Source organism: Lichenostomus cassidix, chromosome 2 (genome assembly GCF_008360975.1).
Source record: "Lichenostomus cassidix isolate B80296 chromosome 2, HeHo_3.0, whole genome shotgun sequence".
Taxonomy (NCBI): Eukaryota; Metazoa; Chordata; class Aves; order Passeriformes; family Meliphagidae; genus Lichenostomus; species Lichenostomus cassidix.
In genome coordinates, this window is record NC_139482.1 from 26,714,404 (window position 1) to 26,740,152 (window position 25,749).

At 35.8% G+C, this 25,749-nt stretch overlaps 1 protein-coding gene across 1 annotated transcript in view; it reads left to right on the forward strand.

Moving 5' to 3' along the window:
• PHF14 (PHD finger protein 14) overlaps positions 1-25,749 on the forward strand; it is a 180,964-nt gene that overhangs the window by 49,125 nt on the left and 106,090 nt on the right. The window contains exons 8-16 of the mRNA XM_085049823.1: positions 3,030-3,141; positions 5,631-5,768; positions 7,654-7,800; positions 10,668-10,938; positions 11,508-11,614; positions 12,948-13,043; positions 14,613-14,716; positions 16,017-16,148; positions 24,361-24,529. Coding sequence (XP_084905949.1) covers positions 3,030-3,141; positions 5,631-5,768; positions 7,654-7,800; positions 10,668-10,938; positions 11,508-11,614; positions 12,948-13,043; positions 14,613-14,716; positions 16,017-16,148; positions 24,361-24,529 — 1,276 coding nt within the window. The remainder of the gene's footprint in view (positions 1-3,029; positions 3,142-5,630; positions 5,769-7,653; positions 7,801-10,667; positions 10,939-11,507; positions 11,615-12,947; positions 13,044-14,612; positions 14,717-16,016; positions 16,149-24,360; positions 24,530-25,749) is intronic.

Below are 25,749 nucleotides of genomic sequence, written 5' to 3' on the forward strand. Positions count from 1 at the left end.
ATAATTATGGAGATATGTAACTTCCTTTTATAAAGATTTTTGGTGTATTACACACCTTAAATTAAAGGAAGAGTATAGAAAAGAAGCCCTGCAGAATTCAGATGTTTTTTACAAACAAGCTATTTATCTCAGGGTTACAGGTCTCATTCTTTGTGTGGTATTTTGCTACTAAAAAAATTTTTTATTTCCTTTTGAAAACAAGTGCAACATGCTCATGTAAACGAGATGTTTACTTTAGTAAATCAAAATGTTCACCAATATACACATATAAGCACATACATACGCGTTTTTTAATAGAAGAACATTTCATAAAAGTATGGTAGTGATTTAGACCAAGCTATTGCCACTCCTGGATACAGTGTGGAAGAGCAGAGGTGGCACCTGGTGCTCCATTGCTCCTCTGCAGGGACATCTTGTGCCTCCATTGGTGCTGTGAGGAGTCAGGCAGAAGATGTACTTTTCATATACTTATTAGAAGACTCTTACGTTTTGCAGATAATGTTAAGTTAGGGGGTTTGGCGTGCTGGAGTGTTTATGCTGTAATAAAACCAGTGATGAGATTTACTCCCTTTCTGAGCAGCCAGAAGTTTGGCAAAATGCTTGAGTATCTCAGCTTGTTCTCTGGCACCTAGCAGGCTGTCATATTTGCACTATGTCATTTAAAGACAAGGTTCTAACTCATCTTTAAATTTTCTTCACATATTCCTATAGTTACAGTGCTGAGACCAAATAGTTTTGTGGATGTGAAGAACACTACTAGAATTTGTGGAGGCAAAGCAAAGCAGTTCTTGCATATAAATGTGTATTTGGGATATATGTTATTCTCATTGTTGTAAGCTTATATGTGTTAAAGGGAATTTACTGCATAGCATCTCAAACCTGACTGAATAACTATAGAAAAAAAACTTGTTTTTAAATACACAAGTGAAAAGAGTCTTGTCAGATATGACACAATGGGTCAGTCAGTGTTGCGGCTTGTTAGATTTATTGAGAAATTTATTGCAGAGTGAAGTGATTTAATGGCTTTTAAGTAGTTTCTTACTGCTACTGGGATTTTTTGTTACCCAGTTAATATCTTGGACTGTTTTGGGGAAAAATGGTCAGAAATAGTCTGTGCACCAATTTTGTGCATTGAAAGATCATTGTTTTCTTTTCTAAAGACTGAAATATAGATATATTTTTGATCTTGCTACTAAACTTTTCATATTTTGCTTTTTTGGAATCTCTGTTTGAATACATGATTCATAGATAACATGAAACTTAATAAATCTGTGTGATAAATTCCAGCATTATAGATCTTAGGACTATTGATGAGAGGTGCGCTGCTTTGGGAAGCCAGGGCTACATGAAGCTCCTGAATAGTATAACCATGAGCATCAGTACTTCTCTCATCTGTAGGCAGCTGGTTAATAACAGGTTAATAAACATGCTGTTTTAAGGGCACCTGAACCCAGGATATTATTGCTATGGTAAAACTGAATTTTTTAAATTGGTGTACAAAGGAAAGAGAAGGGAGAAGTGATAGGCTAAACAGCGGTAGAAGATTGGAAAAAAGAGCCCAGCAGCATGGATGCAGATTTAAGCAGGTGGTAACAGGTCTGTACTGAATCCCTGGTAAAAGAACCAAGGGAAGAAATGTTTCTCACATCATCATGAGTCTTCCTGAATACAGGGAGTAGATTCTATTATTTGATTAGAACAGAACAGAAGAGTGTTTTAGTCTTCACTAGTGATACATTTACTGTTAAACAATAATGGCAGGGAAGATTGTAAAGTGCTGAATTAACACACTTGCTGAGCCTCAAACACAGGATATTTTAGCTCAGTTGTGTCGGAGGTCCTTCGTTGTATTCCATGTCGTGCGGGAGTTCATAGGTTCAAAGTGTTAGCTACAGTCTCTGCAACTGAAAGGCCATTTCCTTGAATATTTTAAGATAACAAAAAAAAAATAGCTATTTTGACCCTCAGTCTCTCAGCGTTTTCTCCTACCTGGTGACTTAGCAAGGAGTAGCAAATACTTCTGAATTTTGATGAAACAGAAAGATTATTTAGAGTAGTTTATCTCCGTTAATTTGAGTCATGCAGGCTGTGCAGCAGAGATTTTGAGTTTGTTGCTAACTGATAGTTTGTGACAATGAGAGCTGGATTTTTTAGAAAGTGTTCATTATGTAAGAAGAAAAGAAACATTTGTCTTCTGCTGCAAGGCTGTTTTTTGGGTAGCTGAAAGTTTCAGGAGGCTAGGAAGACGCCTTCAAAAGCAGACTTGAGGTTGAAGTGTTTACCATTGTGTGGCATGTAATTACTATACACTAAGATCCAGGTTCATGCTGTCTCATTTTCTGCCCTCAGGGCTGAAGATCTAGACCTATTATTCTCCAGTTCGTTTATGGCCAGTGAAGAAGGGAACAACTATGTAATTGTCTGTTCATCTGAGTTTCAAATAGGCTTTCTTGTAATACTACCCAGATGTGGTTGTTACTGGGTGCAAGTCCTATCTCTGTTGCTTAACACTAGTTAGTTTTGGTGATACTAACAGGTGGAATGAACAGTGCAAAGTCTGACTGATGCTGTGTTTTAAGTGCTTCTTAGCTATGTGCTCAGAGCTCAGTGTTGCTGTGACTACCTGTATAATTTTGTTCCTCTGCTTCCTACTCTCTACTGCATCATGAAAGTGTCTGTCTGCCGTAGCTTTATAAGTAATATCAAAATCTTCATACACCTTTCATGTTGCTTGAAAAGTGTGTGGACCCCTTGTGAGAGCCATCAGAACATGAAGGTGATGGTAGCCCAGCCCTTGATCCAGGCAGGCAGAGCAATCCCAGTGGCTTTGAAAGGCCTTATTCTATGGCTCAGTGTCGGAGTGCCTGAATTCCAAATAGGCACTCTGTCCCTGCTTTTAATGTACTTTCCTTCAAACGTTTCATCTAGCATCTGCAACATTTACAAGGCCCTTTGAAATCTGAAAATGGTGAATATAATACAGGATCCAAATGTTTATAGAAGTAAACTAATTTTGTCTGCTGTTTTAGGTGGGTCCACATTGTCTGTGCCCTGTATGTTCCAGGAGTGGCATTTGGAGATATTGACAAGCTGCGGCCAGTAACGCTAACAGAAATGAATTATTCAAAGTATGGTGCAAAGGTAAGTTTAGAAGAGATTTAGTGCCAACGACTTGCTGTATTTTATGTTTTTACATGTAGTAGAATAAAATGCATGTTCCCAACTTCATGTATCTTTTTCTGTAGCAATTTTGTAGTGAGGTTCAGGACTAAACATGAGATAAAGTTTATTATATGGTTATACCATTGCTCTTCCCTCCGTCTTTCTATCTATTCCCTTACCACTGTTCTTTACAATTTCTGTCACTGTTTTACCCTGGTTTCCCTGATTTTTTACACAGATGCTAACTTCTTTTGAAGTCAGTTAGTGGCAGATTGACAGAATGTGAATGGAAAGTGAGGAGGATTTATGAGATGGGAAGTGGGAGGTTAAGTTGATTAAGAAAGGGGCAGATGTACATTCAGTAAGAATTACATAAGAGTTTATATGTAAGCTAGTATGCATACAAAAAGGCTGTTCCAAAGCAGTGTTTACAAAAATCCACAGCAACATAGGACGCTCAACTTGAGCTGAAAAAGGGTTCTAAAGTTAAAATTGTTTTACATATAAATATTTTCAATCCACACCAAAATAATTATGAAAAAATCATATAGAAAACCATTGCAGTGGGCAGAGGACAGCACTCAGTATTTAGTTTGCTAAATACTCTTTGTATGGCTAATACAAACAGTGTGGAGAAGCCATCCCTATCAGGCTAAGGTGAGGGAAGTTGTTTGGTTGTAAGTTTGCAGCTCTAAAGCTTCATTTCTGCATAGTCACTTCTGTTTTCTGGAATGTCAGTTTGTTGAGTTGAATACTAAATGAAAATATTTTGTGCAGTTTTAAAAATGCATACAATATATAAAATAGACCAAAACACTTTGGATTGCCCATGTACAACATCCCTGTATCAGGAGCATGGGCTTGCTGAGGTGTTTAATGTTGTTTGCAAATATGTTTGTGTAAAAAAGGTCGGGACAAGCACACCAGACCCTACAAACTGTTGTTGGAATGAATCATACTTTTTTAAAATAGCATTATATGTATTTTTATATATATATATGTGTGTGTGTGTGTGTGTGTGAGCAGCAAAAAGAATTTGGGCATCTTTTGCTGTAAGATAAAAGTGAACTGTAGTGGTGAAGACCCATTGGTGTTGCAAAACTGTAAATGCTGTTTGCTGTATCAAGTTTGAATGTTACAGCTTATTTTGCTGAATTCCTCCCTGCAAAACCAGCTTTGTCGCTGTTGAGCAGCTAGCAGAGTAATGAAAGCACCAGTTCTCAGTGGCAAGAAGGAATGACCTTTATTGTTTTGATTTCATCATATATATAGAGTTTTCAAAAGTCACCCAGATTGGTCAGTCAGAAGCCTTCCCCCAGGCCTGATTGGCCAGGCCTGCACCGTCCAAGTTCTGGGACACTGTTCCAATAACATCCAAACTTTATTTATAAAATACAAGAAGAATTCTCATGGGAAAAGCCTGTGCTAGCCACACAGCTTAATATAATAGTCCTTTTAATTTCATTTCTTATTTGTAATGTGTTGCAGCTACGCAGCTAAAAGGTGCCCTTCTAGTGTAGCATATGTTATGTTATGAGATTCTTCAGTCACCGAGTTTTTCTTGCCATTTCTTTGTGTTAACTTCATGCATGGAGATATTTTCTCTAGGTGATAGACAGCTTTGCTCTCTATTCAGCAAATAGGAGACGAGGAAATACATGCCTGTATAATTTTAGATCTTTATGCACTGGATAACAGCACTGCTTAAGCAGCCCATATTCCCATTTCCTGCTTATGTGCTCATCACTCTAGTTTGCTGGCACAGGGCTATGGTTTGAAGTTGTGGTGAAACAGACTGAGGAATTGATCTGACTGAAAAGTAAGTTCATTGTTTTTTTCCAGGTCATAGTAGGGGGTGTCAGTTTGCTTTTTTGCAAGTGACTGTGCCTAGAATGCACATATCTGAAGCCATAGTTCTTTAATTAAGTGAATCACTACTTTCTTTATTGATATTTATGATTTTTGAGTATTTATTTCTGTCTTGTCATGTGTTTAGTCCTCAGTTATTGCTTATGAAAGGACATGTACATAATTATCTATGGTTTTCATTCATTCAGAGCACTACTCTTTTATTGTTTGTCCTCTGAACTTGTTGAACATTTGCTGAGGAGTAGTGCTTTTTTGATACCATACTTATACAATTAATAGTGATTGAATTGCTTGGATGGTATTTAGTTGTTTCACTGAAGGGGAATGCAAAATGTGGAGGTTCATTTAAAAATTCATCCAACATGCTGTTTAGATTATTTAAGCACTTCACCATTGCTTGTTGAAAATGAAATTAATAGTGAGAGTTGAGAAATCATGAAGCTTTAAGTACTGTCAGCTGTTGGGAAGATACTTGATTTCTGTACCACCAGGAATAACCTACCAGTTTGTTTTTTGTATCTAAGACCTAAATTATCAAATAGTAGGCAAAATGCACCTGAAATATTTACTGTGGCATTTTTCCATGCTTCTTTGTAAAGGAATGCAGTTTTTGTGAAGATCCTCGTTTTGCCAGAACTGGTGTGTGCATTAGTTGTGATGCTGGGATGTGCAGAGCTTATTTCCATGTGACCTGCGCTCAGAAGGAAGGCCTCCTCTCAGAAGCAGCAGCGGAAGAGGTAGCTATGGAAAGGATAGAATAAAAGACCTCTACTGAAAGTTTTTGAAGATGACCTGAAATGGTGGCTTTTTTGTTCACAGACTCTGTTCAGAGTTTTTTGAAATAGGTAACAAGGCCTAGGCTGAGTAAAGGAACCGTTCAGGGAGAGCTCTTTATTCACCAAATTGTCCAACTTGGAGCACCTTTTGAAACTGACTGGAGAAAGGATAGAACAAGTTAACACAGAAGTTGGCTTAATAGACTCTCAGCCAATACAGACACAAATTTTAACTCTATTTCCTGAACTTCACATAGGGTGACATACTTACCTAGCTGTTTGTGTAGTATAGTAATCTCTATTTCATACCAAATGGGAGTCTTGGGAGATTAACTACATTTCTGATGCTATTTTTTCGTGCATTTTCCAGTATTTTCTTCAAATTGTAGTACAGATGTATGTATGACTTCCCTTGTGCTAACATTAATCTTTGGAATCAGAATGAAAAGCAAGTATTTATGACCTCCTGATAACTTTTTAATGTCTTTTCTTAACAATTTTTCTCTGTAATATGATCTAAAGCAATTTAGATTTGAAGTTCCTACTTCCCAATTCATTTTTATGGTATAAGTACTTTTAGGTTGTCCAGTTTCATCCTGATACGTATCATTTGGATTAAGCCTGTTGTGTTCGTCACTGCACAATTTAACTTTTTGCCTTAGGAAGTAGCACAGGCAGCACAAAAACAAACATTACTTTCACTGTTGATCTTGACACTTTGTTTCTGAAAACAGTGGACCACTAAGGGATTCATGAAGGAATCATAAAATACTTTCTTCTGTTGGACCGATAAGTAGGAAGATAGTACATTGTCCTTGATAGATTATGTGTAATGTTGAATCTTCAAATGCTCTATGTGAATTCCTTCTGGATATATGTATCTGATTGCCTTTCCACCTTAAAATTTTGTTGCATATTTTCTGTAATCAGATTTTTAACCTAGGTCTCACACAATCTCATTTAGGGTGCTGCTAATTTTTTAAGTAAGCTGTCACATACTGTGAAAATGGAAAATAAAATGTGCTTATAGGGAAAGGCTGAGTAATTTTCTTGGTCTATGTTGTAGAGTGGACTGAAGGAAGATTTGATAGGCAAATAATTTATTAATATTTGTATTACTTTATGAATGAAGACTGCTTTAAGTTTTTCTTAGTCTTTAGATTTATGATGTTAGTACATTTTTTAAAGTACCAAGGCAGTGAATGGGTTTCTTAAACCATGTCTCCTCATGGCTCAGATATTTGTACTCTGCTTGCAAGTTTTGTGGATGCTAAAAGTTGGTATAAACCTACAGCCATGATAATGTGCAGATATGATGGAATGAAGAATGAAAAATGGGAAAAAAGATCATGTGAGAGATGATAAATCATGTGAGCATATAGCCACCAAAACAGTTGGAAAAACATCAGTGAAACCAAAGATACTAACTTTGATGGTACTCAGAATTATAAAGCACTGGTAGGATTCAATTTAAAAGGCACAGTCAATCAACAGTAAATGAATACATGTTACATGTTAACGGACTTTGTACTTCGGAATTTTTTTTGGTGGGATTTTTTCCTGGGAAGGCGAATATAGTACAGAAATTGACTATTAGAGAGTTAAATAGTTAATGCATTTAAAAACATTTAGGATCATGCAATGAAAACAATGGAAAAACACCCTATATTGTGAATTATATCAATATGACAAAATTGATTTAGAAACATACTTTTTAGTTGTTTTTAAAAACATGCCCGTTTGAACATGTGAACTATGCCATAATATTTGTGCTGTTCAGAGCCCTTTGGCCTTACTTTATGTCTTACTTTATTTTCGTTCCTTCCCTTTGTTTTCTCTGAAACAGGATATAGCTGACCCTTTTTTTGCTTATTGTAAACAGCATGCGGACAGATTAGACAGAAAATGGAAGCGGAAGAACTACTTGGCATTACAATCTTACTGTAAAATGTCCTTGCAGGAAAGAGAAAAGCAGCTTTCACCAGAAGCTCAGGTATTGTGTTTGTGACACAAATGCCTCTGTGTTAATCATCAATGTTAAACAAGACAGAAATTAAGAGAAGGTAAAAATGTCATTATAGTAGGAAATTAAATGTGAAATATATTGATAGTGCATGGTCATTTAACAATTCAGTGAACTATTTGTAGGGTTTGGTCTCTAAGAACAATTCTCTATATATCTGATATAGTTATATCTCCTATATCTATAATATATATTTCAGTAAATATCAAATATTAATATCTGTGCTTATCTGAACTGCAAAACATTACTTTGGTTTTGAGGCAAAAAGGTGGTGATTACTTTTTCATTGTATTTCATGGATTTTGTTTAATATTTTCTTCAAGACTCTGAAGAAAAAAGACAGCTGGGCAAAAAATAAGGCATATTCTCTTTCTATCTGAATTTCCATTTTTGTAGGTCTTAGTGGAATTCTGTGTGCCCAGTGTTTTCATAGTAAATATTTCCTAGAAAAAAAAATTAGTATGTAAAGAAGTGAGTCTGTGCTACTGCGTGGGAGTTGTCTGAAAGCCTTAGGCAAATCTATATCCCTGTGTAGTGGCAGATCCATTTAAAACTGTTAGTTACTGCATAAGCTCAACTGATAAATGTCCTGTTGATATAAAGGTTTCAGTCTCTCTGAGGGAATCTGCATACTTTCATGTTTCAATGTGTGTCCTTCATTCTTTTTTCTGGTTCTGAGGAATTTATAGCGTAGTTGGCTTCACTGCTTAGACTGAACTGCATTCCTTGGAAAAGTCACACCTGTGCAGAAAAGCAGCTTGTTACCTGAATGAAACCTGCCAAATTTATTTGTAGCAAGTAGCAGATGTTGTAAATAGTGAAAATCATTTATGGGAGAGGACTGTCTGCTTTTTTTCTAAAATGAGAATTGTAGTGTAATTATAAGAAAATACAGTTTCATATTATCAAACTTCTAATTAAAAAAAAAATCTTACCTTTCTAGTTCTTCAGAGATCTTTGAGTAGGAGAAGAGAATATTAATTTAAAATGACCTGTGCTGTTGAGAATGAGCACGAGCAAACTGATATAGAAGAATTTTGAATAAAATATTTCTGTGGGGTATTGACTTTCATATAGCTTGCATTAAAACTGGTTTCATAATTCTTGCTGAATATACTCAGCTCTCAGTTATATGAAATGCACCTGTGTAGTGGAGATATCACAATAATATGAATACTACCCAATAAAATGGTAAGTGCTGGTTGTGCAGTATCAGTTTGGATACAACAAAGCTTATTGGCTCTGTTTTCAGGTATGTGTTATGCAGTCCTGATAACAATGAGAAGTTCCCAGCACCTCCCTCTCTCCCTCCTCTTTCCCCAAACCATGACCCTGCAATTTTTAAATCTGTCGCTGTTGAGCAGCTAGCAGAGTAATGAAGGCACCAGTTCTCAGTGGCAAGAAGGAATGACCTTTATTGTTTTGATTTCATCATATATAGAGTATTCAAAAGTCACCCAGATTGGTCGGTCAGAAGCCTTCCCCCAGGCCTGATTGGCCAGGCTTGCACTGTCCAAGTTCTGGGACACTGTTCCAAAAACATCCAAACTTTATCTTTATTTACAAAACACAAGAAAAATTCTCATGGGAAAAACCTGTGCTAGCCACATAAATCGAAATTATTCAGATTAAATTTTTGGAAACTGAAAGAATGACTGCTGAAAACTGCGGGTGGAGTTACTTGACACAGTTTCATAGGTACCTTAATACAGGTATGATAACTTGCATACATTTTATCCAACCATTTGTTTTCACTGTTGGTGGCTTTGGTATTGCACAGTGGTGGCTGTAGGTGGACTGCTGCTGTGGGTCCAAGAAAAAGGCCTTTGAGGTCAGAACTGACCTGTAACCCACATTTGCTGTGTTTCTTGGTCATTAATGTTCAAGACCTAGTAAGGTAACGTGTTAAACTGTCTGTGATACTGCCTTCTATGATTCTGTTTGAAATCAGAGATGTTCCTTAACCATAATGTATATGTATATGCACACTTCTTGCTTTTGTCTCTGGGGTATCTCACACCATATGGTGGGGCAGTCACATTAGTTTAGTTTCCTCTTTGTGCAGGCAAGTAAACAGCTTTTAACTGATAGTCAGCTGGAGTTTTGCCTCTGAAGGTTTGTATGTTGATGTCATTTTCTGCCCGGTTTGCCACTTCATAGAGTTCCCTCAAGACAGTTTTCCAACTGTCAGTAACGGCTCGATCTTCTGGGGTAGATCTCCCAGATGGTCACAAATATACAGATGTCACCAACAATATACATCATGAGCTTCTCTTGTCTGCTGCACTTCTGTTTGGGTTGTGTTTTTGACAAATTAGAATCAGCAAGTTTAACATCTATAAAGTGAAGTGGCATTGAGAAAAGAGTTTCTACAAAAATATGTCAAATGTGGCAAAAATGCACTTCTTCAACTTCTATTGCTCCCATAGATAGCAGTTAAAAGTGTATCTAAATGCTTATGTGATAGGTCAACCAAGGCTTTTCCCAGTAGTGAGTTTTCACAGTCCCATCAAATTATCATTATTAGAAGGGTTTGTCTGAAAGCCAGCAATCATCTGTTGTTTTCATCGATGGGGAAGTCTCATCAAGAAGTGTGTGCATAGCTCCAAAATCTAGTGAAAGGATAATGTCGTTTGTGTGTGCGCTTTGAAGTGAAATGGAATGTTATGTATCAACGTCTGTTTCCTGAGTTGTGGAGTTCCAGAGTGAAAGCAGCATTGACTGGATTGTGCAGCTTGTAAAATGAAAATAAAATGCAGATGCGTTCCAAATTACAACCCAAAACTAATTTAGAACTGTTCCTTGATGTTTGTAATTTGCGCAATTGTGTGTGGCAGGCTCGAATCAACGCCAGGCTGCAGCAGTACCGCGCCAAGGCGGAGCTGGCGCGCACCACGCGGCCCCAGGCGTGGGTTCCCAGGGAGAAGCTGCCGCGGCCACTCACCAGCAGCGCTTCCGCCATACGTAAGCTCATGCGCAAAGCGGAGCTGATGGGCATCAGCACAGACATCTTCCCAGTGGATACTTCAGACACCAGTTCCAGTGTTGATGGAAGAAGAAAGCATAAACAACCAGCCCTCACCGCTGACTTTGTGAATTACTACCTTGGTAAGGGTGAAAATGACTTATTTTTCTCAATGGAAAAATACTGCTTTGCTGTATCGTGCTGTGCTAATGATTGACTTTTTTATTTCCGTTGTATTTAATTGTTTATAGTAGATAAATGTGGATTATGATTTCATTTTAGGTCGGGTATATTATTGCTTGGAATCTCTTTTTACACAGAAAGTTATTTTTTTTAAAGACACTTAAGAATAAAGCTTTTCAAACATAAACAGGAGACTAAACTGTCTTTTAAGAAGGGAGTAGGTAACTTTCAGTATAATATTTTTTCTTTAAATTCTCCTCGATTTCTATGTGGAATAGCATGACTTTGTGACTGTTTGCTAGATGCTGATCAAAGTTCATCATTTAAACAACTACAATATTTGTACAGCAAAATACAAATATTATGACTGTTCATTCTACTCAGTCTGTGTGATAAACCTGTAGGCCATAGTTTTGTGTCTTTGTATTGTTATGTTTTTTTGGTTTTGATTGCTTCACTTCTTTTTAGTGCATAAAACTTGAAAATATGTGTTCAAGAATAAGAAATAATGTAATTTTATTTTAAATAGAGAGAAATATGCGCATGATTCAAATCCAGGAGAATATGGCTGAACAGAAGAATATCAAGGATAAATTAGAAAATGAGCAAGAAAAGCTTCATGTGGAGTATAATAAGGTAAAGAAAAAGGGGTGATAAACCATTGTACCTTTTCAGTATTGCTGCTGTTTACTTTGTTAGAATTTTTCTTTTCATAGAAAAAAATTAAGATGAAAATGGAAGATGCAAACTCTTGATCCTTTAAAAGTAATATCTAAAAGCATACTTATTCTTTTAACAATATTCAGTAGTTTGTCTTCTCCCATACAGGTAGTATCAACTTCTAAAACGTGATGCATTGACTGGACACAGGTTCTTTAGCTGACCCCACTGAGAGCTCCAGTAACAAATGGCACACGGACCTGTTTGAACCTGCTTGATTCTGTGCTTGGAGCCCTACTTGATAATTGGCTTTCTAGGATACTCAGAGTGTTATTTCGTTATTTATGTCAAGTCCAACTCCAGTTGTGCTTAGATTTAATGACTTGGCTAATTTTTCAGATGGAAATAATCAGTATTCACACCTCTGTAGTGTCCTCTGCATGCTTTTTAGGGTATAACAAATTTGATGCCCACAACTTATGGCATAGTTCCCACAACATATGGCTAATGTAATTCTTTATTAACTCATCATTAGGATTAAAAAAGTATTTTGTCCGTTTTGACTAAATAAATATGTATTTTAATGTTTAGATATCTAGAAATGTAGATATATTGTAGCTTTTGTGACAGATGACATGCTACAATTCTTGCTGAATTCAACAGCTTTTTAAGTGATGGTTAGTGATGACAAAAATGGTGTTGCTACTAATTCCTAAACCATTTGGTTTGTTTTTTAAGTGAGAACATATGGAAAATGTAGCAGCAGATCCTCGTGAACTGCTCAAAGATGATAAAGGGAAAGGAAGTTGTGCCACAGGCTTTTAACCAAATTAATAGTGACCACTCAGAATATACAACCTGACAGTTACTTCCAGAAGTAAAAAAAACCTTTTTTTTTGCTTGCGTTCTTTAATAAATTTTCTCTTTCTGTGGATGTGAGTATGGTAAAAGAGAGTTTTAATCTATTTATATGTTCACTTGTTATAATGTTACTGCTTAAGTAGTGTGGACAGCACATACAAGATGTTGCTGTATTTTAGTTTTGCTTTCCATTTGATTTTATGAAACCTTATTTTCATGCTGAAATGCTTCAGATCTTTACAAAACAAGTGGCTGCCCTGCTTTTTGTCTTAGTTCTGTTAAATTACTGAGTGGTTGTACTGATCTCAGCCATATTGATATGAGTCTCATTGTTTTTCTAATGCTACAATAAATTAATGCACCTTTAATAAGAGGTTGAGTAAATTTTATTAAATAACTCTTTGTAGATTTTAATTCCTGTTGCTTTTTTTTTTCTTTAATTTTTCAGCTGTGTGAGTCCTTGGAAGAGCTACAAAATATGAATGGAAAACTGCGAAATGAAGGGCAAGGCATTTGGGCTCTGCTGGGTAGAATTATTGGACAGGTTGGTTGGTTCATCAATCCCCATTTACAGAAATAAACAGCAGAAGAGGTTTTCCAAGAATAGGAAAATTACTTTTCAAAAAAACAAAATTACAAATCAACAAAATTACTATTTGTTTCTGTCTGCCACTTCTATGGCTGAATAAATTCATTTGATTTGATCAGACCCAGGCTTTACTCAGGGGATAATGCTTCCTGATTGAAGTACCTAGACTTCTGCAAACCACCTACTGGGAACCTGCAGCTTAATTTTGTTGTTGTAATAGTGTTCTTGTTTCCAAAATTCTTTCATTTGCTTAGATTGACGTGTCATTTGTGATGAACCTTAGCATGAAGCATAAGTTAATCCTGCTGTTTTGTCTCCAAGCGTCTTAAGTTACTGTAGGCTTTAAATGATAGGTTAACTCTTTATGGCTTTTATAAGACAAAAATCCTTTTAAATGCAGTATGTTTGTAATGGTGTCTAACTAGACAGAGGAGAATATTTTGATCAAATGAGTATAAATATCTAGGACAACAGAAGATTTTACTTCTTCTTGCCAGCAATTATCTGTGTTCTCATTGATACAGGAAAAAAGTGTAGATTTTTGCAGTGTTTTCATGTATATTTTATGTCAGAAGTATTAAATGTCAGTGGACATTTTAGATGTGAGAGGGAGATTGCAATGATGTCCAGTTATGATTTAAGATTGAAGAAACTGTTCACTGTGAAAATGCAGACATACAATTATTCACAATTTTGTTATGCCCTTTGTTAGTGCTGAGTTTGTGCTGCTATTCAGAAAATGAGCCTTACAGTTTCTTTATGCAGTAATAGTTACTAAGGTATGCAACCTTTTACTAGTTCTGTTTGTCTGCCTGTCTCTCCTATTTGCAAAGAATTCTTGCATAACGTATCTTTTAAACCAAGATTATTTTTCCTTCCTTTGAGTAAGTATTTGCAAATATATTTCCTGATGCAAATGTTACTAAATTTGAAAAAAAAAAAAAAGGAAGAAAAGCTGAGTAGAATTCATTTACACAGCTTGCATGACATTTTTTTTCCAGTTGGTTGAACAGATGCAGACCCATGGGGCTGCTGAGAAATGACTTTGATAGATGGTTGCTGTCTGAAAAGCCAGCATACTGCAGATAGTAGAAACCCAACGAGAGTCTCATCTGCTTTGTGAAGGGCTTGGTCCAATAAGATAATTTTTCTAATTAACCTGTCGAGCACCAGTGTAGCCGCAATGCTGGGGAAAATAAACTGCCTCAGTATTCTGTCACGTCCATGAATTTGCCTTTGCTTGTTTCAGCTTCCTAGAGAAATGCATCCTTGTCCATCCCTATACTGGAAGCTCGAAGAAAAATTCTAAAGGCTAGTCTTTCCATGTGTTTGTTACTGAATTGAAAAATTACTATCAGATTCCTTTATATTACGAAATCATACTAGGATATACGTGTAGTCTGTAAAATAGCTAAGCAATTTCCCAATCATTATATATGTCTTGTTCTTCATGCATTGAGATTAGAGTAGTATTCTTTAAAAATGTTAAGACTCATGTGTACTGCATTTCTTCAAATCCAATAGAAATTGAACATACCAGCGATTTTACGGGCTCCTAAGGAAAGGAAACCAAGTAAAAAGGAAGGAGGAGCACAAAAGGCATCTACACTTCCGGCAGTACTTTATAGGCAAGTAATTAAATTTTGACAGAATAGATACAGGATCTAGTAAGTTACAGTTTCAGAAAAGTGTTCTGAGAAAATTATTTGCTTCAGTTTTTAATTAACAAAATGCTTTAAAGTTGTCTATATGTTTTACTTACTTTTGAAGGCTAAGTTGAATAGCGGTCAATGCTTTACCCTACCACACATGAGTAAAGTTTGCATGGTTTTGCTAATTTGGTGGCAGTGCTTTAAGGACAAGCTAACTCTTTGTACCTGAAGTAGAAGGGTCCTTAGTTTCTTTGATGCAAAAACTAGCTGCTCACTTTGTTCTTTGAATGCAATCACCTGAGTGGATGATTCTGAGAACAGTGATGATGTTGTTCAGCCATGATTCCTGGATACACAAAACACTTGTCATAAGAATTCTTAGTTTTTGCTCATGCTAAATTTCCCTGCTTCTGTTTTTATTAATTCTCAAGGTTATGAAATGTATTCACTTACTGTGTCATAGTTCCACCTTTTCCCCTCTTCTGTGAAGCTACTGACTGGGTTTTTATGAAGCCAGGCATCCAGACACAGCAAGTAGTGTCTGACCCACCTAGAAGGCTAACTGAAGAGGATGATTTACATGAGCAAAAGTTAATTTTAGTGCTGCAAGAGGTAGAAATCTTGGAAACATGGCAGTGGGCTGAGGATTTGGCAGTTTAGATGTACACTGATAATTGGAGTCATGCTTCACTAGTTCTGTTTCATTCAAATGCACTCATTTAGTTCCTCCCATGTTATAGTACAATCAGTGAACACCTGTCTTCTCAAAATAACTAAAATTTCAGTTGCACTAAAACAATAATAAAAAGGAAGTGTAGTTTCTAATGAGTTACATTGCCCAGCATAACAGCAGCACAGACCTATTTCAGTGTGGTTACTTGAATAAGCATATGATTTTTTGTTAACATGGATACTAGCCACAAAATTTTCTGTTTAAGCATTTCATATCTTTTTTCCACTTTCCACTGGTGTATTTTATTCAAGTGTTTTGTGATTATTTACTTGTTAGAAGTCCTCAAAAATATAATTTGATGGCCATTTTTTGCTAACTCTTATTTGGAGCCTCTTATGCTTCACTGTACATAGGTGGAAGCTCCTTAAAAAAAACCCTCCAAAATTACTCCATAATTACTCCAAAAAGTAATTATTCAGTTAAATGATATGTTCAGATTGAAATTGCCACATGTTTGTGTTGAAACTGGGGTGTGTGCTGGGTGTATAGTTTATTCTGTATGAATATGTAATTATAATGCTTTTCTGCTATGTACATGAAAAGTTGTGGAATTTGCAAGAAGAACCATGATCAACATCTACTGCTACTATGTGACACTTGTAAACTCCATTATCATCTTGGTTGCCTGGATCCACCTCTTACAAGGATGCCAAGGAAGACCAAGAACAGTTACTGGTAAGAATGCAGTTGATGTGTTGCCTGGTTCTGTCTCTGTACTTAAAATAGGATTTAAATGTGAATTGACTTGCAAATTCTGAGTGGATTAGGCATTGCTTTAATGCAGTTTGAAATTAGTTGTTTTATTTTCAGGTTCTTAGCAGTGATGTTTCAAGGTTAAAAAAAAAAAAAGTTGTAAAGATTTTCTCATTATTAGCCACTGTGTAAAAATAGGTTATAGCTGTAATTTTCTTGGGTTTTGAATTCATTTGTGATTGTTATTGCTGCAGTATAATAGTGGTAGGAAATTATAGGCTAATGCTTCCGGGAAATGAAAGACTTGGTTTTCTATTTATGTTAGGACTCAGATAGGCCACTCTCTGTCCAGAACTTCAGGCAAATACTTGTAATATTTTAAAATAAACTTTTAAGTAGTAGATTTGTTTATTGCAATATGGGAAGTGTTTGATTTACTGCTGTCTTATGACTCAGTTGTACAATGGCAGAAGCATGAGTATAACTGTACTTACTGCAGTTACATTTCCATGAATTAAAGTTCTTTTATGCCTGTGGAGCAGAGCAAAAGCTAAGTGGTGCAGTGGAGAAATGATAAGGTGGCAAAGATACTGATTTCCAAGCAGTCATAAAATGAGCTTGCTGCTCTGTAGTGTTAGCAGTCTGTGTGTTTAAACGGCACTGAAATGTGCTAGAAGCAGCTTGTAGCCCACAAGAAGGTAATGTACAGCCGCTTGAGGAACCATTCATCACCTTGTCTGAATGTTAAGGTACCAAATCAGAATAGTGTAAGAATTCCTTCTAAAAATACAGTAAAACTATTTGATTAGAAAAAAAAATAGTTTCTGTTTTTCTTCATAGATCTCTATTTTTTTTATTATTTTTTAAGAACTTGCATAAAACATTTGCGTCAGTATTCTTTCTGGTTAGTTTTGAAGATTGTGTGCAGAACAAGATGGCCAGTACATGAAATGGGAGGCCTCTCTTTTTTGTATCTTAATGCAACAAAACCTGATTTACCTCAGTAAGTTTGCTTAGTAAATTAATAGAGATTTCCTTTAAAAGATGAAAATCTCAAAAAGGTTTTCACCATCATTAATACTTTCCTGAACCTAATTTTCCTTTAATTATTTAATATAGTGTGTGATGTTAGACTTTTCATCTTTTTGGTCAAATTTGCCTAGTAGTTATTTCACATGGAAGCTTTTTTAAAAAAAAATTCTAGCCAGCTTCTGCCTTTGCACAGGAGATTTGATTTTTGTTCTGCTTTTTAACAAAGTTGAAAAGGCTCACTAAAAACTATCAGTCCAAAAGATATAAGACTATAGTTCTCAGTAGGTGTTAAAGGCAGGATAGGTCAGGTTAGGTGGTAAAGCTCTTTCATTTCAAAGCTCTAACTTATCTTTGTTGTGAATTTCATGCTTCAGTTATATCTCAGATCACAAAGTTGGCTTTTACTTCTAATTAGCTAAGGCATATTCTGGAGTGTGAGATGATAGCAGACAAATTGAGCTGCATTGATTGCACTCTTTTCATCATTGAACATTCCTTTATGTATTCTTTTCCGGATCAGTAGAGAGCATATAGAACAGACCCTTATTCCGAGTTTGAGTTCAGCAGGTTTTTCCTCCCCTGCTGTTTTGAATACAGTTTTTCTCTTTTGATTAAGATATGAAGAAAAGTGCATTTTTTTTAGATGGGGCCCATGTACTTTTCAGATATTTGTATAGGATATAATAGGAACTTAGCAAAAAGGTAAAAAAAAATTGGTATAGTGGGAAATTCCTTGAAACTGTAGGCAGCTTGAAAAACTTTGAGTGGTTAAAAACATTGAGTTTAGTTCTCTTTTAAAATAGTAATTAGGAAACTATTAAAAAGAATTGGGGTTTTTTTTGTTTTTTTCTTTTTTTTTCTTTCTGTTCCATTATCACTGCTAATGATTTACTCAGAATGCTAACTTGAGCCCTTGCAAAAAACTCTTTTACATATAAACTCTTTTATACTGTGTTTGAGGATGTCAGGTAATTCAGGTTATGTATGGGATGCTACGTAGATTAATTTGTAGTTATCCTTTTTGTCCATTTCAGGTTCAGCATTTGATAGTTCAAATTACAGTTTACCAAAAAGGGTTTTGAAATTGTTAAATTAAATCCAGTAAAAGAAAAAAAAATAGGTATTTAAAAACTAATTTGTTAAAGAAAGCACAATTTATATTTGTTTATCTCAATGTTTCTAAAATTCAAATTTAGTTAACGATTGCAGTCTTAGGGAAATCATAGTAAGAATTTAGACCTGGTGAGCGCCAGTGGTTCACAATTTACTAGTTTAACTGGTTTAAAACATTTGTCATTAAGAATTTTCCTTGTTCCTGACAGTTTTCTTCAAGGTAACATTTCTAACATCTTACACATCAGTTTGTATCCTGGTGAGTTCAGAGCCTGTCCTCATTTCAGATGGATTTGAAATTAAGTGCATAGGAACTATTTTATGTAATAATACATTAAAGCATTAATTTATGCCTGTTTTGGTGCTGTGCTTTCAAAGTAGAATTATAGAATATCCTGAGTTTGAAAAATAAAGTCCAACTCCTAAACCAGGAGTTTTAACCATACAGTGAAATGCTGTGGTATACTTTCATTTAAAAATTAGCAATTTTCAGTTTCTTAGAAATCCTATTGATTACACACTGGAATATTATTTTGGTTCCCATGTTATTGTAATACTAAGTCTTATCATTCTTGCTGACAACCTGTGTGCTTTTATGCTCCTGGCCATTCTGGATGGACTGGGTACTGTGTATTTTTGTGTAGAGAATGATCCTAACTGGTACGAAGGCAATGTGCAAGAGTTGGCAGACAAAATAACGAATCAAAATCTAATTGTAAAATATTGACATTTTCATTAAGGAAATGCTTGGCAGCTACCAGCAAGGATTGGCTCTTTCTATTGAAATGAGATTGCTGAAAAGCAGTGATAACTTCTGGTAGCTTATGAAATACAGAGGACTGAGATGGACAAAACAAGGACTAATGATTGTAATAAGCTTGGAGTTTTTTATTTTTGTTCTGGAAGGCCAAGTTATTTTGGCGGTGAATGCTATGGGGAGTACTGGGTAAAGGACAGAACGAACTGTAGAGTTCCTGGCTAGTAGTCCTATGAACAATCATTCAGTATCTGGACATTAATTCATATTCCTGACCTCATTCATTCAGTACTGATCTAGCACATCTTCAAATGTATTTTTATCCTGAGTCACTGGATAATGATATAAAATTATTAACTTATGTAAACATGAGTGCAATATGACATTGCATCTAATATACCCATTTTTATGTATATGTCACTTGTCCTAATTGAAGGATGTTTAGGTCATTGAGAATGGCAAATTTTCAGAAACTTTACACTCTGTAAGGGGCTCTTTGAAGCTCTTTTGGCAAACTATATTTGGTTCATATATACAGTCTTTTATCTCCAGAATAAAGCAGCCCTCCTTTTTTGTCACCTCCAGTACGTCATTTAACATGTGTAATTTGTAGAGTGTAGGTGTTGTCTTAAAGCCGTGATCTGTGTATCTCAAGTTCAGAGTGGCTTAATTCTTTGTAAACATTGTGAGAGGTGGTTTGTCACAGAGTATGTCTATGAGACCTGTTTCTTCATTATTGAAAAGAAGCCCCACTCTAAGTAACTGTATGGTTTTGCTTTTTAAGCACCGAGGACAGAACTGTTTTCTGGAAGCACTGCAGTGGTATTTGCTAAGCACAGATTATTTAAATATACTCTTTCCCAACTCACTGCCACTGAGTTGTTGCTTTTCAGGTGGGAAGTTACCTCTAATTCTTGTGCCAAGTTAGATCAAAACCACAACAAAATCACAAAATTCTTTTTTCATCTGTAGGTTGTTAGTGCTTAATCAAAGACTTTATGGTTAAGATTTCAAATCAGTACTGAGATTTTTTGATGGAACAAACACTTCCAGTAATTTTAGCAGTAGGCGCATTCTAGAAGTAGGCATATTACTGCCTGCTGCTGATTTTCTCTGTGGGTCTAGATTAGGCAAATCCAGACTAAAAGCAAAACAAAACCTCTGTATGGAGCGCTGAACTTTTGGCACCATTTCTCCTGTTATTTTGTTCATGCTGCATAGCAATGCTTGTTAATTTAGAGGTAGTTGAAGGTTGTTGGAGTAGTTCTAAAGGCGACCTGCTGTGGTAGGTTCTCTGTTCACTGCTTGTCCTTGAAGAGCTGAAATTAAGTAAGCATGACTGTGGCGTAGCCAAAAAGAAGTCATATGGCTATTTCTATGACTGTTTGGATTAAACAGCAGAATGGGAAGTACACTTTAAATTCAAGAACCATGTTGAAAACAGCAGAATGGGAAGTACACTTTAAATTCAAGAACCATGTTGAAATAAACTATAAGAGCTGAAAGGAGATAAGTCAGAGCAGTGTGTTTCTGTAATAGCTTTTCTGTGGCTCTGTGGGAACCAACAGCTAAACTGCTTTATAGTTGAAGCTTGTCTGCTTTGTAATAGGAATGATGAGACATGGTTGACTGTCATAGTAGAGCTTATTCTGGTAAATCAAGAGGTTACTTGTAAGTTCATAACTCCTCTTCCCCTTCACCTTTGGTATATTTGTCAGGTTTTGTTCTGTGATTCACACAACACTTTCACTCCCATCATGGTATGATTTTGCTTTTCTTTTCAAGATCTAGGTTTTTTTGTAGTTTTGACTGCTCTTACACTTGTATAACCTGTTTCAGAGCAAGCTTGTTTGTAAAAATGGAATTGAAGGAATTTGAATCCAGTACCTCATCTTATGGTTGTGATGTTTCATGTCTTCCTCAATAACATCAAAGTTAAAGTGCTTCACTTATTTATATTTAAATAGGATACTAGCGAAACTTCAGGACTTCACTGATCTGCACAGGTATTTTCTGTAGAACTGTCTGAACATAGGTAGCAGAAAAATGGTGTCTTGTAATAACACAGAGATAAAGAGCAGGAATGATTTAAATCACACAAACATGGTAGATCCAAGACACTGCTTCCCAGGTCCAGATATTATTGTAAGACCTACGACTATTTATTTGTCTTATAAAAGCTTCATTTTTACTGCAGCTCTTTAGTCATGGAATGTTTCTTTTTTTTTTTTAATACATAGCACTTACTTTTACCATAACAGTGGGGAAAATAAACATGTAGTAAGAACTGCTCATCACAGAATTTTTGAACATTTTTGTAGGTATTGCTTACATCTGCATAAGCAGATCATAGTAATTACTTTCAATTGTGCTTTACAGTACATTAATTAATGACATCACTGATGCTCAGTGTTATAGAGGGCTGTGATCTCTGGTGCTTATCAAACAGAAATTCACTTTAAAGCTTTGGGTTGGACAGCTTGAAGACAATGCATCTTAGAAAAATAAAGAACACAAATGAATCTTTAGTTAAGCAGACACCCAAGATTTTGAGGGAATATTGTTACTCAAAGCTTCTCTCTCCTGTTCTTGAAGTGCCTTTCTCCATAAAATCTTAAAATAATAGTAGTTTGGTCTCTGTGCCTTTATTTACTTGAGTGAGTGTGAATATATATTTGTGTGTATATTCATACAAATTTATGTGAACATATAACTGTAAAAAGTAGTGTTTTGTGAAAGCTATCATACCTTATATTTTTGTATATTCTATATCCTAAAGAGGCCTAGAGGTATTATTATTGTAACAAGTACTGTGTGTAGCAAACTGAGGCTTGTAAAGAGGAGTGTGCTCATTTTGACAATCATGGGGAGCTAAACTTGAAATAAGCTACTCCTTTTCCCCCCGTCCCTTCTAATAAAGGAGGAGCAATAGGGAGAGATTGACTAAAATCACAACAATCACAGCACTATTAATAGCAAAACGTGTACTAGAGAGTGTTTTACCCACAAAAGGGTATTCACCTCTGGGAGCAAACAGAAATGTTTCCCAAAAATAGTGCTGCCAATGTGGTCTCTGGACAAAGGCGTTAAATCGAGTAGAGCCCTTGTGGCTTCACATCCCCCTGCCCCAGTCCGAAGTAACCAGGGAGGAAGTAGGATGAAACTAACAAGCCAGATCACTGGTGCTGTGCTTCTTGATGTTTTCTCCAGACCACTGTGCTGGGCTGTGTTTGGCAGGGTTTGCCCAGCTCACCCTGGTCCTGCCTGGCTTCCTCTGTGCTGCCTCAGGTGGAGGTTTGGAATGGAAAGGGGAGCAGCCATGGTGGAGGCGGGGCTGGGGCCAGCTGACCCCAGCATGTTCTCTCTGGAGAGATCCAAGCAAGGTGGCAAATTGTCAGTTTCTGGGAGTTGGCACTTCCTGCAGAAAACACGCCCCCAATGATGATGCGGGTGGTATGGAATTAAACAGTGCTAAAAACTCTATTCCCCTTTTATCTCTAACCAGGACAAGGAGGAATAACACAGAACTGTACTCTTGTATTCTGGCCCAAAACTGCTTGATAAGTGTATAATCTGACTTCATTGTGTTTTGGCTACTCATAAAGACTCCGTACTTAGAGTAGGGAGGGGAGAAACTGTGGTCTTTCATTCAATCTACCCTGTTCTGTTTTTCTAGACCAGCAAATATAACCAGTACTTTCATGTGTGCTACTTACCCTGGTCTTAATTGCTTTTGAGATAAGAGGTGATGAATATTTATAACATTACAATGTAGCCACAAAAATTTACATACGGAAAGGTTAAAGGAGAGAGGTCTTGAGTTAGTCAGGATTACACTGATCTGTTACCCAATCTGTGATTAGTTTCCCTCTCTTTTGACTTGGTAGCCAATGGTCTAGCAGATCATGATGACTCCTGGTGTCTTTTGGTGTAGCCAGGAGAGATCTGAGATTATACTGCTTGAATTACTTTGAAAGAATTAGAAAACATTGAAAGTTGATGGACGTGATATTGTGTTAGCCCTTACTGAAGTTCACAGGAGAACTACTCCTGTTGGGCATGTAAATTGGAAGAAATGGACTCAAACACAATATGTGTATTTGTGCTTTTGTTTATACAGGATGGATATGCCTTCTTGTCACAAGTGTGTATTAAAATTTAACTTCAAATAATTAAATATGTGTTTTTGTTTTGTCTCCTTCCAAAGGAAATTTCCTCCATTATTTAGATAATTTTAATGTGCTTATCCCTGTTAATGCCAATTAATAGTAGAACATAATGTTGATTTTTTTTTTTTTTTTGTTGGTATTATTAAAAAGCATATTAGTATGAGAATATTTATATGATAACAGTGGTGAATTGGAATTCATTTGAATGGACTTGTAGTTTTTTGAATTGGAAGTGTAGTGTGAGAAATAATTAAAACTGGCTCTTATCAGTGAGTATAATTTTAAATTTTCATTAACATACTTCTGGTGAACATCTGCATTTATGACTTTGCATAAGGTGATTTTTTGCAAATAAAAACAAATCTTGATGAATCCCTATCTTGTTAATTCTGTTTTGGAGCTTGTTAACAGCGTTACTTTCGCATCTGTTCATTTTTGAAGTTCTGATGGTGATTTTGTACTTTTTTCAGAAACTCAATAGGATTTTTTTTTTTCAATTTAGTGTTGAAAGTTTGTTAATATATGTTTCTCTCTTATGTATTTTTAATTTTCTCCTAAATGTTTTCTTTTCAGATTTAAAACCCACTCCCTTAGAAAGTACATATTTAAATTTATTTTCATAACAAACATGTCTTCTAAATCCCTGGCACTGACACATGCTCTCATCAGAATGAATTCAGCAGCGTGTCATTGTAAAGATTAGCAATCTGGTCTAGTGGAGTGTGCTCCTGCCCATGGCAGGGGGAGGGGAACTAGGTGATCTTTAAGATCCCTTCCAGTCCAAACCACTGTATAATTCTACAATTAAACTGCAGCAGTGATTACAGTAATTAATAGATTACAGATCAGTGGACAGCTTTAAAAATGAAGATTTGGTAGAATGAAAATGTTGAAATAGGGTTCATCTTTCTTGAAGATTAATTCCTACTTTCAAAGTCTTGGTTTTCAAAGTTCAATACTGTCAGGAATATAAGAACATCTTACTTTTGTTTGGTTGCTTAAAATGTACGTTTTGGGTGTCCGTTTGATTTCTTGACTTTTGAACTTATCTTAAACACTTCAATATGTTTCTTTTTCTGCTCTTGTAACTGCAGTCTTAAAAAGAAAATCTTCCACTTTGCAGGCAATGCTCAGAGTGTGACCAGGCAGGTAGCAGTGATATGGAGGCTGATATTGCCATGGAAACCTTACCAGATGGGACCAAAAGATCAAGGAGGCAAATTAAGGAACCAGTGAAATTTGTTCCTCAGGATGTGCCAACAGAACCGAAGAAAATTCCAATCAGAAACACGGTAAATGATGGTGGAGTTGATGTTTTGAGGCTCATATTGATAATAATATTGTTTCAGATAACTTATGTTGTGGACATTTTGAATTGAGGGATTTCAATTTGCTTGATGTTCTCTTTTTCTTCTGTATTCCATTTTCTCCATTTAATGCTTTATTAGTTGTGTTAAATATATGGTTTTGTTAAAGGGAAAAGCTGGGAAACATGGTACTTAACTGCAGAGCTGTGTAAGCTTAAGGTAAAATTCAGTTTGCACTTAGACTTTACAGCTCTTCTTCACTTTAGTAGTAAGGACACTTACTGGGGTAGATTTAAATACATTGAATTATAGCTGTAAAGTAATTAGTCATGTCCTTATCTACAGACAACCTGCTGACTGACTGAACATTTTGTGACCATCACAAGAGCCTGTTATTTCAGTTTGTTTGGCCTCCTAGTCTTATTAGTCATTATATGTTTTCAGAAAGTATTTTGGTGGATAGATTTTTGAGAAGATAAGCAAAAGCTCTTACTTTCTGTACTGATGAAATATTTAGCATTTTTCCTTCATTTGAAAGCAATATTTTTTTTTAGTAATCACTGTGCATTTTTCCTTTAAATTTTGCTCTCCTACTTGTTCATAAAACAAGGGTTTTCATGTGTGATGTGTTGTATCACCTGTAAAAAGTACATAAAAATATCAAAGGGCATTTAGGTCCAGTTTATGGGATGAGTAGTGTTCCCATGTCCCTTCAGACACAAGTGGTTCATTTTCCAATATATTTCTTAATATCCAGAAATATTTATAACCTCTCACATTAGAGTTAGATAAACTTCATCTCTCATGCAGCACAACTTTATTTTCTTCACAAGGCTTTCCAGGCATTTTATGACTACACTACTAGATACCATACTTAGCGTAGACTGATGGGATTAAGCAAGTATTTTCCTGACCCAGTCGTAAATGTTTGCTTTAATTTTGGGCCACAGCTTTGGTTTATTTAATGGCTTCCCTTTCCCAGTCTATGACTCAGAACTTTTAGAATGACTCAAGCCAAGCTGATTAATTTAGAACAAACTCTTAGAAGCAGGAGTGATCCAAAATTAAATTTTGAGAAACTTTTTTCTTTTTTTCATTGAGGGAAAGTACCCTTCTTTGTTATGCATAAGAGCTCATAGAATCTTACAGCTGCCTGGGTAGGTTGAACTTTTTGTTGTTAGGCTGTTGTTCACACAGAAAGAAGA